This window comes from Doryrhamphus excisus, linkage group LG9 (assembly GCF_037039965.1).
Source record: "Doryrhamphus excisus strain RoL-2023G ecotype Guam linkage group LG9, RoL_Dexc_Guam_v1.1, whole genome shotgun sequence".
Lineage (NCBI taxonomy): Eukaryota > Metazoa > Chordata > Actinopteri > Syngnathiformes > Syngnathidae > Doryrhamphus > Doryrhamphus excisus.
The window spans coordinates 18794433-18808217 of NC_136365.1; the positions used below are offsets into that span (position 1 = coordinate 18794433).

The following is a 13785-nucleotide window of genomic DNA, read 5'->3' on the forward strand; positions in this document are numbered from 1 at the left end:
AAAGTGTGCAGCCGCAGTATTCATGGATCTGACAAAAGCCTTTGATACAATCAATCAATACAATCAATAAGATACAATGATTGATTGATACAATCAATAAGAGGGTTGGTTTTGAACTTGGTCAAAAGCTACTTCGCCAACAAGAGGCAATATGTAAAGCTAGAAGAACACACATCTGAAAGTTTAAATATTATGTGTGGAGTACCCCAGGGGTCAATACTGGAACCAAAACTGTTCAACTTGTACAACAATAACATTAGTTTATTTTCTACCGTTTATCCTCACGAGGGTCACAGGCGTGCTGGAGCCTATCCCAGCTGTCTTCAGGCGAGAGGCGGGGTACACCCTGGAATGGTCGCCAGCCAATCACAGAGCACATATAGACAAAAAAAACATTCACACCACACTCACGTTCATACATATGGACAATTAACCGAGCATGTTTTTGGAATGCGAGAGGAAGCCGGAGTACCCGGAGAAAACCCACGCATGGACGGGCTGTGTGGCCTGCGCGCTAACCACTCGGTCCCCGTGCAGCCCCTATAGAGAACATACAACTCTTATTTCTAAAATGCACACCATAACCAAAGTGAATGAGAGGATACTATGAGGTGGAATTGGTCAATGATTTTAGACCCTTGACAAGAATGCCAGAAAATGTGTACCATCGCAAAGTGAAGGGAAGGTACAACTAGGTGAAACATAAAAGCAATCTAATCTCCACCCCCCCACCCCACCATGTCGTCTTCCCATAGCTCAGATCGTGAGGCGCCCTCAGCTGTGGAATAAATGTCAAAGTGTTCTTCTCGGCGTCCTGCTGCATTGTACTCTGCCTGTGTCGCCCTCGGCCGCCCGCTCTCTCCCCCTGATGCGATGATCACAGTGGCTGCATGTCTCTCTGCAGTGCTGCTGTGATCGCAGAGCAGAGGCGGGGGGGGTGGGGTGAGTGGGGGGGCGGGTTGGTTTGTTTTATGAAGGCAGGCTGCAGTCAAGAGAGGATGACTCAAGCAGCTCCACACTGCCCACCGCTGGTGTGGAGGCTCGTTAGACGTGCAGCATACATTTCTGCGTCTACTGTGTCATGCAACCTGACTTTCATTTTTCAGGTTTTATACACACACACACACGTTGGTCTACCTAAGGGACATTGATGTCTGCAACTGTTTCTGCAATTATGGGATTCAATGTTGAAAACTTCTATTTATGTAGTTAGACCATGAGTGTTTGAGTCTGTCTAAATATGTTATGTTTTTTTTAAAACAGAATTCGAACCATAAAAATATAAAATAACTCACCCCCACACCTAAACGGACTCGGTGACGGCAGCAAGCCAAGTTAGTTTTCACCAAGCTTGTGAGCTAACCAGTTAGCCTCAAATATATTTCTTCTAAACGTAACGTGTTTCAAAAAGAATGGGAAAGAAGGACAAAGTAAGAAATCACAAACTTACCACTTCCACACATAATGGGAGAAGCTTTTTTTCCAGTCTGTCGAGTGCAAGATAGGGTCATGTTGAAAGGATGGACGTCTCATCCATGTAATGTAACTGTAGCCTAGTGGCCAGCATACCACATTCATTCATTCATTCATTTTCTACCACTTATCCTCACGAGGGTCGCGGAGGTGCTGGAGCCTATCCCAGCTGTCTTCGGGCAAGAGGTGGGGTAGTATACTAAATATCGCTTGCAATTTGTTTCTTTCTAATAGACCATAGTCTGCTCCAGAACAGCGATAATGAATGAACTACTAATATCAGAAAAAACACAATACAGCGAGGGAGCAATAATCGAACCACAATATTGTGAGGGATGACGCTACAAGAAAAAACACCCATTGATGCTCCACCTGCAGTTAGCAAGATTCTTTATATATCATTGTCAGATATAACTGAAAATGGCACATTCATCTCAAACAGGATGTGCCCGATGGCCAACAACCACAGCAAGAACGCGCTTGATGATCAGATAGCCATGGTTAAACACGCTGTATGTACGTTTCCATTACCTGTGATGTGAGAGATGCATGAACGTGCTGTGTGTTTCCAGGAGATGAGCAAAGCGAATAAATAAGCACATAAGACGTTACAGGCATCTGACAAGCTTCTCAAAGCGGCAGCTCGGGTAAAAAAAAAACGTCTAATGGATGATAATAGGCTGTGGAATTCAAAAACTCCTCTGAGCTGACCCGTAAAGAACAGAAACGGGATAATTGGTGCTTCAAAGCGGGATGCTCCAGGTGCCCGAGGATGTTGGTTTATGAAAAGTCAGCCTTAATTGCTACACGTGGCAAAGTCCTTCATGCATGCATGAATGCTGACAAGTTAGAAGACTTTAACAGGAGTGCAATGAGAACGTCTTGTTGCCGCTCTTTGTCAGCAGAGAAAATGATAACAAGCAGCAGTGGAGCAAAGAAGATACATAAAGAAGAGCCTACATCAGGATTGCTGTTGTGTCTGTGAAGGTAACATGACTCCTCATTGTGTGTGTGTATCAAATACACAATATCAAAGCATCCCCTGCACCCTTTGATTTTCAGTCTGCAGCCTGGGGAGTAAAACGTTTCTACACCCCTGGTCTAGGGCCTAACCATTCATTCATTCATTCATTTTCTACCGCTTTTTCCTCACGGGGGTCACGCGGGGTGCTGAAGCCTATCCCAGCTGTCTTTGTGCGAGAGGCGGGGTACACACTGGACTGGTGGCCAGCCAATCACAGGGCATATATAAACAAACAACGACCGATTTACTCGATTTAAAAAAAAAAAAAGCTTTGGATTAATCAATTTTTTTTTAATAATCTTTATGTATGCTGGAGCCTATCCTAGCTATTTGCAGAGTGTCGGCAGCCAATGGCAGGGCACATAACAACCATTCACACTCACATTTAGTGTCTCTATATGGATGGATGGATGGATGGATGGATAACAACCGTTCACACTCAAATTTAGTGTCTCTCTATGGAAGGAAGGAAGGAAGGAAGGAAGGAAGGAAGAAAGCATTCACACTCACATTTAGTGTCTTTATATGGATGAATGGAAGGAAGGAAGGAAGGAAGGAAGGAAGGAAGGTTGGATGGATAACAACCATTCACACTCACATTTAGTGTCTCTATATGGATGGATGGATGGATGGATGGATGGATGGATAGACGGACGAAAGGATGGATGGATAACAACCATTCACACTCACATTTAGTGTCTCTATATGGATGGATGGATGGATGGATGGACGGACGGACGGAAGGATGGATGGATAACAACCATTCACACTCACATTTAGTGTCTCTATATGGATGGATGGATGGACGGAAGGATGGATGGATAACAACCATTCACACTCACATTTAGTGTCTCTATATGGATGGATGGATGGATGGATGGACGGACGGACGGAAGGATGGATGGATAACAACCATTCACACTCACATTTAGTGTCTCTATATGGATGGATGGATGGATGGATGGAAGGAAGGATGGATGGATAACAACCATTCACACTCACATTTAGTGTCTCTATATGGATGGATGGATGGATGGATGGAGGGAAGGAAGGAAGGAAGGATAGAAGGAAGGAAGGAAGGAAGGATGGATAGATGGATGGAATAGTGATGCCATTAAAAAAAAAGCCCAGGCTCCAAATTTATGTTCCAGTGTTCTACCCCTTGCCAGCCAGTCTGAGGGTTGTCGACATAAACGTGTTAATCCACTGTATTCATTTCAGCACTTGAACCACCACCAAAGCACTGCAAGGTAACAACACTCCATCTGACTTTGTCATATTTTGACTGCTTCACATGGCGCACGGTATATAAGGCGTCTGCTCGCAGGGACCCTGTGGAGATGAAATGATGGCGGAGAAGACGAGGTTGCTAGCATGCTCGGCCTGACACGTCTTGAGATTGAAGAGCACCTGATTTAATATGTGCCCGAATGAAGGAAGTTTCCCAAAGCAATAAGCTGCAGCCCGCAATCGGTCGCTGATGGAACGTTATTAAAAACCATGCGTGACGCCATATTTCAACAGACAACCTGTGTCACACCCTGCGTGGATACATTTGTCTTGTAGGGCGGGCGCCAAATAAATATATACTGAAGTTCCTTGGTTCAAATATTTTCCAAAATGTTGTTTTAGCTTGCGTACCCGCTTGGGGCACGTCACAAACTGTTCTATGCTTACTTGTTATAAATGATTACAAAAAAATATTATATTTATATTAAAAAATTAATATTTTCCACACCCTGAGTAAATACGATTGTACTTTTATGACATTAAGCAGGTGTGTCCAAAGTGCGGCACGAGGGCCATTTATGACCTGCAGCTGTGTTTTGATTCATTCTAAAGCAGAATTCAACATGAACATTCATTCATTCATTTTCTACCGCTTATCCTCACGAGGGTTGCAGGGGTGCTGGAGCATATCCCAGCTGTCTTCAGGCAAGAGGCGGGGTACACCCTGGACTGGTTGCCAGCCAATCACAGGGCACATATAGACAAACAACCATTCACACTCATACCTATGGACAATTTGGAGTCGCCAATTAACCTAGAATGTTTTTGGAATGTGGGAGGAAACTGGAGTACCCGGAGAAAACCCACGCATGCACGGGGAGAACATGCAAATTCCACACATAGATGGCTGAGGGTGCAATTGAACTCGGGTCTCCTAGCTGTGAGGCCCGCGTGCTAACCACTCATTGGGAGCAAATGAGTTAATATAGGAAGCAACATAGGCGATGGGAAGGGTGACTTCCTCCTCCTGTGAGGGACAGAGACAGCCAATAGTAGACTCACATGCCTAGACACCCAAGGCTAGTTGAATCAGGTGATAAGCATGTGGAGGACTTGTTTTAGCCTCTAATAGGCTAGTGCATAACTATAATACAAAACCCCCAAAGTTAATCATGAACACAAAACATTTTATAACTGACAGTCTGCCTGCGTGTGGGTGTATGTTCTTCTATTTTTTTATCTTAAACCACCCCCCAGGAAAGTTGCTTTATAACACCCCTTCAATTAATGAATAAAATATGTCATAGAAGTAATAATTTATTTGATGGAACACAAACTCATACAGTCATTTTGGTCATGTTTTCAAAATAAAAAGTCAGAAAAAAAAAGAAAAACAAGGAAAAAACTGGGGAAACCCTCACACACACACACACACACACACACACACACACACAGAACAAAGAAAAAGATGCTAATTGCTATCATTATGATCACCCACTCAAGAGTCCAGAAACATTGTGCTGTAATTACAAGCTGTTGCGCACACACTCAGCAGTTTAAGCAGCTTTTGTGTTGCGTTGTAATTAGATTTGACACAGACAATAAACGTTTGCCGTTTGAAAAAAAATTGCACCCAACTCTCTGGAAAAGACACAATGCAACTGTGGAATAATAAATCATGATACCGTGTTAGTCTACTTTGTGTATTATTGATCAGACACTACCACAACCATCTTTTTTTTTGGAAAATAATAAAAGGTTCTGGTAAAAATTGGACCTTAACAGCAACACAGAGCAAGAATGTATTTGTGCTCATACTGCCGTCCCAGGTTTCATGTTTCATATTTCATATGTGTCTAGCCTGGACTCAGGTTCTGGATGGCCTCCCTGCGCTCCAGGTAGAGGGAGTGAAAGACCCGAGCTAAACTGAGTAGCGGCGCCTCGCAGTTCTCCATCTCCTTCTGCAAGAAATAAGACACGCTGCATTGACATCGTTGTCCAGAAGGGCCGCGCCACTGAGCTGGAGCATTCCGTACATTTCCATGCACCACGAGTCAAATTACTGAAATAATTCCGGATTCTCCATTTGTCACGTCTCTGTTTATATGCATCATCTCCACTGTGGTTATTGTCCATATGCTGTGGGGCCTCCAAAAATGCTAGATGCCGCTTATGTTCCTTTAAGCGCGGGGAAGGTTTGGCTTTTCCGGTTGGCCTGATGTGATCTTTACTATCAATCCAGATGGTTGATATCTCTTCTGGTCCTCCATTTTAGCTTGATGTATATTTTCCAAGTTCCTTGAATCTTTCCCTGCTTCTTCACGTCTCAGGCTCCTCATCCAACAGGTCATCAACTGCTTGTATTGTTTCTTGAATTGTTTGAGGTCCTTACTCAATCCATTCCATAGTTTGATTCCATATACTGAAATGCTATGGCTTTTTAACGTAGTCCTAGCATAGCTCTCCCCTGAGATCATTTCTCCTCTCTTGTAGAGAAGTATTGGAAGACATTTTTAGCTAATTGGTTATTTTTAGCCTTATGCATTATTTTAGCTGTTTGGAGATTAATTATATCAAGTTTAAGTATTTGTGATTTTAGAAATAAGGAGTTAGTGTGTTCTCTGTAGGCGGCATTATGAATTATCCTTACTGACCTTTTTTTGCAGTACATTTAGCAAAAAAGGTCAGTAAGGATAATTCATAATTCATAATTGTTGCTTCATGATTGTGAAGCAGAGTGCACCAAGTGTTGGATTGTTCACCCACAAATTCAGAAAGTGAGCTGGACGTGGACAAGTAAACAAGTTACATGGCAACAATAGAGGTTGCCGCTGTGTTTTTGTTTTTTTACATTACATATGACCATTCAGCTTCCTGCATTCATATGTACTATGCTTTATGTCTTTAATAGTCACTAATGGTAAACACAGTTGCCCCCCCCCCACATTCGTGCACGACTTTGCATAAAAATTCTGCCTTCACAAAGCCAATGATGCTGACTTATTATGACTGAGGAGGTCAGAGGGCATTCATTCAACAATATGTTTATCATTGTGTGAGAGGTGTCCCTAATCTTTTGAACCGATGTGCTATATTAGAAAACAACTGTAAAGGCAGCATTTGTGTAGTTTGTTGTAGAGGTCGACACTCACGGCAGATGTTTCGTGGTACTCCAAGCCTTGGCTCTGAGCCCACTCCTGCGCCACGGATGTTGTCACCTCCCTCCTGGCAGCCAGGTCCGACTTGTTTCCCACAAGCACACCTAACACACACAAACACACACAATTACTTCAAAAAAAACATTGAGTAGACCAGTGGCGTCATTAGGCCTATTTTAGGGGGGCTTCAGACCCTATAAGTCCCCCAAAATAATTTGTTTTTTTATTGATTTTTTTTTTTTCAGACAAATTTTATATAGTAGAGCAAAAGCAGGCTAATACTAGCCTACTACTACTACTAGTAGTAGTAATAATCAGAAGAAGAACAATGATGATAGTAATAACAATAGGCTAATTAATAATATAATAATTATTATGATATAATTGGGGGCTGCACGGCGGTTGTGTGGTTAGCGCGCAAACGGAGACCAGGGTTCAATTCCACCCTCGGCCATCTCTGTGTGGAGTTTGCATGTTCTCTGCGTGCATGCGTGGGTTTTCTCCGGGTACTCCGGTTTCCTCCCACATTCCAAAAAAAACATGCTAGGTTAATTGGCGACTCCAAATTGTCCATAGGTATGAATGTGAGTGTGAATGGTTGTTTGTCTTTATGTGCCCTGTGATTGGCTGGCGACCAGTCCGGGGTGTACCCCACCTCTCGCCCGAAGACAGCTGGGATAGTCCTAGTGACTCCTAGTGACACCCCTGGAGTAGACCATGCAACTTCTCATCAACATCCCGTCCCTACTTCCTCTAGTGGTGAGGGTGACACATGTTTGTGATGTGATGTATTTGCCAGTGTTTGTTATTTTCTTTGAAATTTTAGCCGAGTGACAGCATCATCAGCCTTCATCCACTCGCTGCCCACCTGATGTCTGGGATGCATTTACCTGGAACACGGAGACCTTGGCAGTGGGCCCGGGCTCTCTCCATCCAGCGACTGCAGCTGTCAAAAGAGCGTTGGCTGGTGAGGTCAAACACCAGGCACAGCAGCGACGGCCTGCCCCACTACACAGAAAGCGAGAAGGTGATGAATGGCATCATGCCGCTTGTCTGCGTTCGAAAGCAACCCGAGGATATCTCACCATTTTTTCACAGGCTTCCACTAATGTGTCCTTCCCCGCAGAGTCGATGATGTAGAGCTCCTGGACAAGAGGTGGAAGGACAACATATCTTTATTATATATCAGTATATCTGACTGAGGGAGAGTGGGCACAGACGTCTAGCGAAGCCTGCTTTTTTTACAAAGTGGGTGGACTCATCTACAGTATAGCAAGCAGGCAATATAGGGTCCGCTAAAAAACACTTTTTCATCATTAAAAAGTGATGGGCTGAACCATTGACCATAACGCGTAACATGGCTTGACTCACTCAACATGGCAGCAGGTGAAGCTCCTGCAAGCAGACAATAGGTACACACACACACACACAAACTCACCACACTGTCGTTGCTTTCAGGGATGTTGACGCCTTTGATGAGCAGCTCCACTCCTGTCGTCTGCCAAACAAACACAGGCGCCGTGTTAATTAAAAGTCTCACTTGCTTCTCGCTGAACTGTAAATATTTCTTTTGTGGCTGTCAGTTCCTCTTTATGCCGACCTATCAGAGAAGCCGGGTATTCATGACAAGTTATTAACCATGGCCACCACCTTGCGCAATACAACAAAAGGGCTTCAATAATAAAACAATCCCTCGGTGAAAGAGAACCGTAGAAGGAAATACAGTAGAAATTGCGTGTGAATTCTAAAAGGCTGAAGATGAAATGAAATGTAGAAATATTCTATGGATATGGAGGATGGAACCAGCAACCCTCGGGTTGGGGAGACGACCATGTCACTGTGGAATAAGCAGATTGTTTCTAAATTCCACCTACAGAGGGCAACTTTGAAATTGTCCATTTATTTTCAATGGCAGAGAAAACGTTTTATGTTATATTTTATGTTATGCTATAAAGTTTTATGGAAAATGTGGATAGTTTAGATCAGGAATTCCCAAACTTTACCAACTCAGGGCCCAGTTGAAAATCTAAAAAATGTCCGCGGCCAATCTTTGTCCTATAAACAGTACATAGACGAAATTCTGCGTTGTCAGAGCACTTAAATTATTATCATTATTATTATTATTAAGATTCAGGATTGAAATGAAAGCAGGGGGATAAAGGAAGCCCAAACTTTTAGTCTTTGGTGTACACACAAAACAGAATTAATTCTCATACTTTTCATAACTGCATTCAAGACTGGCATGATGACCAGAGAGCTACGTTCCAATCATAAACTGTATAAGGTTCCTAAAATATTGTGACAGGTCAATAACACTCCATAGGTTATTATTCATTCATTTTCTACTGCTTTTCCTCACGAGGGTCGCGGAGGGTGCTGGAGCCTATCCCAGCTGTCTTCGGTTTAGGCGTATATTTTTTTATCATGCAATAAATATTTTACAATAAAAATAGTATTTGCAAAAGGGCGGCACGGCGGTTGAGTGGTTAGCTAGGAGACCAGGGTTCAATTCCACTCTCGGCCATCTGTGTGGAGTTTGCATGTTATCCCCGTGCATACGTGGGTTTTCTCCGGGTACTCCGGTTTCCTCCCACATTCCAAAAACATGCTAGGTTAATTGGCGACTCCAAATTGTCCATACGTATGAATGTGAGTGTGAATGGTTGTTTGTCTATATGTGCCCTGTGATTGGCTGGCGACCAGTCCAGGGTGTACTCCGCCTCTCGCCCGAAGACAGCTCGGATAGGCTCCAGCACCCCCGCGACCCTTGTGAGGATAATCATATTTTTAATGACCTCTCATGGCCCACCTGCAGTACCACCACGGCCCACCAGGGGCCGCGGCCCACACTTTGGGAATCACTGGTTTAGATGTTAGAATGGTTTGAAGGGCTGGAGAAATGTGGGTAATAGTTAGCTGACAAAAAAGGGCTGAATTCACAGACTGAAATATTTTTGTCTCACTCCTATTACTTCCTTTTGCATTTTTAATCTCTACTTAGAGCATCCTTAAGATCAACTAGTGCAAAATGCACATTCAAACTGGTCTTAACATTGTGATCAGGAGTGTACACGCATACTAACCACTTCAGACAAACAGGCTAGAGACATTAGCTTGACCTTCAAACATTTTATGATTCCTGTGATGGGAAAGAAGGAAGGTTCTCCCAATCTGAGGTTGTTCGATCCTATTCATAACAAATACATGGACTGTATGTGCGTCACAGTGGCACAGTGGCGCTCTAATGAGCCGCTGTGATGCACAGGAAGTTCATCTCCGGAATGCCAATGAGGGCCAATTACCAACAAATAAGCTCAGAATATTGCGGACTGTCTGACATTTTCCAAAGGAGGATGTGTGCGGAATGACCGCCTGCGCCCGCACCGGGCATTTACCTTGAGAAGCTGAGGAAGACGAGGGCAGGATTAACAAGGCCTTCGTCACAGAGGCGGTTTCTTTGCAGAGATGCAACGTGAAGAAACATGGCCGCCGACAAGACCTTTTCGCTTTCAGTCGATTGTGCCTGTATGTGTGTGTCAATACTTTGAAACTTTTACTTCATTTCTCAGCAATTTATGCACTAATGCATCTTCATGATTGCTTTATATAGGCATGATCTTTATATACTCCATGCCCATGGCAGTTTGAACATACAGCAGGTAATCAATAAACTGATTGGACATAAACTAGCTAAATTAGCCTGGTGGTGTCCAAAGTCTGGCCACGGGGCATTTTGCACCCCATTGCTATTTTTTGATTATCCCATTGTGAAGGAGGGAAAAAAGTTGTCGATTTGTGACAGGAATCCACAGATTAGAGTTGCCTAAGTTGCACACATGCGCACACGGTTTAGTTGGAAATGTGAAAATTGTAAATAGTTCATGGTGTTATATTTGTACAACAATATATTTTGATGCAAATGCTTCAAAAATGCAGTACAGATGCAGTACTTTTTCTTGTCTCCTTTTTCTAGTTGGGAACTGATATTTTCCTGAAACTTAACTATGTTCTACGGCTGGTTATTGAAGAACTGAAAAAGTTAGAAACAAATTTTATTTTCTGATGAAAATAAAATTATTTTGCTAGGTTCCATGTTCATAGAACACAATATTCTGTGTGCCTTGAAATAAATCTGTCAAAATGGTGTAAAGAGGTCTTGAAAAATGTCTGTGAATTAATGAATTAATAGTCATTTTAATTAATAGTCAATAGTCAAATAGTTATTTTGGTTAATTATTACCAAAATGATGACCTATAAATCTAGATTGAAAAGATCCTATTTGACAGAAAACAAGAATGAATGATAAAAATAAAATTATTAGTGAAAAAAGTATAATTTCTTTCACTGTAGTTGACCGCCTGGCTCATTCTGCCCAACATGAAATAGTTTTTAATGCGTTCATAAACAAAACTACAAGGTATATCAAAGTGGTCTCTGTTTCTTTTCATTTTTCATACGCAGCCCTCATGGAAAAAGTTTGGACACCCCATGGGAGACCTTCCCACAGGACATTGTTGGATTGTCTCATGTATTTCCAAAACACCAGTGGCTGATTTAAGTCTGTATGGGGGGTACTTGAAGCAGAACTCCACCCCCCCCCCCACCCACGCCACCCTAAGGAAAGCTCTTTGTTGCATTGATGTGTGTGTTTTTCTGTGCATGTAAACAAGTTAAGTACCTGTTCTAGTGGCGTTCCAGAATCCTGCTGTATTAATTATCGACTTTCCTGCCACCTCGGTACCCCCCAACAGAGCTGACTCAGCAAGAGTTTAATGCACACACACACACGCACAAACACAGAGGCGCAAATAGTGTTTCAAAAGGGGTAGAAAATTGCCAATCAATTCCCAGAATCAATTCAATGATCAAATGATCAGCTAAGAAATGTGGGAATTTTGTAATTCATACAAAATGTATGGTGCAGTCACACATATATTCGTATTTATTTAGTCGACAGGTGAATTACGTGGACTCTTTGAAAGATTGGCATAGAAAATCACTTCCAATGCATCACAGTCTGCTTAAAGACACGCTGGCCTTCCTTATCGTGTCAAATGAGCATCAATAATGCAGATGAGCATAAACTGCATTGCCATTCCACAGTACATTGTGCTGCCGTGCACTCAGGTGATTCCACTCTCGCCTTAAGGTACACAATTTAATGAGTACGGAATGGGTCTTAACAGAACGTATATCTCACCATGCTGTAGTTCTTCTGGAAGACGGTGCCATCACTGTGGAACATCTGCGAGAGAGCACTTTTCCCTACTGCTGGATCTCCTGCACACAAACACACAGAAAGACCAGACAGGCGCCAATCAACCTTTTCTGATACAACAGCCAGGATTCTTATTTTATTAAATGCTTCTGGTACATTATTACTGTACTGCACATGGAATATTGTAAACCAATCTGATTCAACTGGCAAATCCGGGCCAGAACTGACATCAGTCCAACCCACAGTTTGGGTTCAGGGGTTGCCGGTGATATGTTTGCTGCAGATATTTGAAAACTGCAGAGTCCTGTTGTGGAGAACAGTGGTTCCCAAAGTGGTATGTCAATTGCCATAGGGGGTACATGAATACAAAATGAAAAAGGATTAGCACATTTGTAATCATTTGTAGTACAGTATTTTCAAATTTTACTGTTTAGATTTAAGTTTTAGATTATTAAGTTTTATTCTAAGAGGTCAACCATATGGACTTGCTGAAAAAGTGTGTGCACCCCTGATATACATGTATAATGTACATAAATAGTCATATTTATAAAAAGAAAAACCTCAATCAATATATATAGTATATTTTCTATGTTTATAGTTGGAGGTAGACCTTTGAGACATGGTCATTTTAAAAGTAGTTCGCAGATTTAAATAGTTTGAGCGCCCCTGCCATATAGACTAGGATTTTTGTAGTAGGCGGGCTCTTGAAAACCACAAGTTGGTCCTGTCAAATAGAGAATCTTGGACTTGACGAACATTTTTGTGGTAGGTCCTTCAAAACACAAGAGCACATCTGTCATAAAGATGTAGAGGATCTTTGGCCAGCGTAAAACATCGCTTCAGTGTGAATTTATGATTATTTGAGCCGTTATTCCGTCAACTACACAGAAAACAGTGGGTTCAACTGGCCGAAAATGTAGTCATTGTTGTAAGAGAGTCAAATTAAATCACTTAACACCTCAATAAAAGCCAAACATGAGTGACTTCAACCACATTGTTAGCATGTCCGCTAGCTTCTGCTTTGCTAGCACTAAACTACAACAGCATTGCGATAGTTAGAGAAGTTAGAGTCACATACCGACAAACAGACATCTCGCCCTCAACCTCACCATAACAGACTCTTTTTACTCTTTAAAGCGTCGGAAAAGCAATGGCTTTTGAAGAACACTTTCAATGGTAGCAGTCTTCCTCTCGCCTAAGCAACATGGACACAACACGTCTCCTATGGCAACAAGCCACGAAAACGTTTCATTGGTTGCGTCTACGGTGACGTAACGAAGCTTCTGCGTCGTCATTGGTTGGATCTGCGGACATACAGAGGTGGGTGGGTAGTGTTTTGTCATGTGACTTGTCAGGCCAATCTGTCATGGCTGCCGCACGTCATGCTCGCTCTGTAACGAATGTTGATTTATGTGTTCATTCATTCATTCATTTTCTACCGCTTATCCTCAACGAGGACCGGTCGCCAGCCAATCACAGGGCACATATAGACAAACAACCATTCACACTCACATTCATATATATGGGCAATTTGGAGTCGCCAATTATGCTAACATGTTTTTGGAATTACGGAACATTTTGGAGACAATTACTGCTCACTTTGTAAAGCATCTCCGGGACCGCCAGGGAGCGCTAACACGCTTCACGACAAGCTTGACGTACACCTGTTACAAACATTCAC

General features: G+C 42.6%; 1 protein-coding gene across 3 annotated transcripts in view; it reads right to left on the minus strand.

Annotated features, from left to right (window-relative positions):
* The window catches only part of ift27 (intraflagellar transport 27 homolog (Chlamydomonas)), a 42725-nt gene extending 29405 nt beyond the window's left edge, over positions 1-13320 (minus strand). For 2 of the 3 annotated variants that reach the window (XM_058065987.2, XM_058066002.2), the window contains exons 1-6: positions 13183-13320; positions 12087-12166; positions 8324-8383; positions 7971-8030; positions 7776-7893; positions 6880-6989 (exon numbers count right to left, since the gene is read on the minus strand). In XM_058065987.2, coding sequence (XP_057921970.1) covers positions 6880-6989; positions 7776-7893; positions 7971-8030; positions 8324-8383; positions 12087-12166; positions 13183-13216 — 462 coding nt within the window. In that variant the 5' untranslated portion in view covers positions 13217-13320. Of the gene's footprint in view, positions 1-4960; positions 5689-6879; positions 6990-7775; positions 7894-7970; positions 8031-8323; positions 8384-12086; positions 12167-13182 lie in introns of those variants that run through there. The other variant, XM_058065979.2, reaches the window with a different exon arrangement.
* Between the last annotated feature and the right edge of the window lie 465 nt (positions 13321-13785).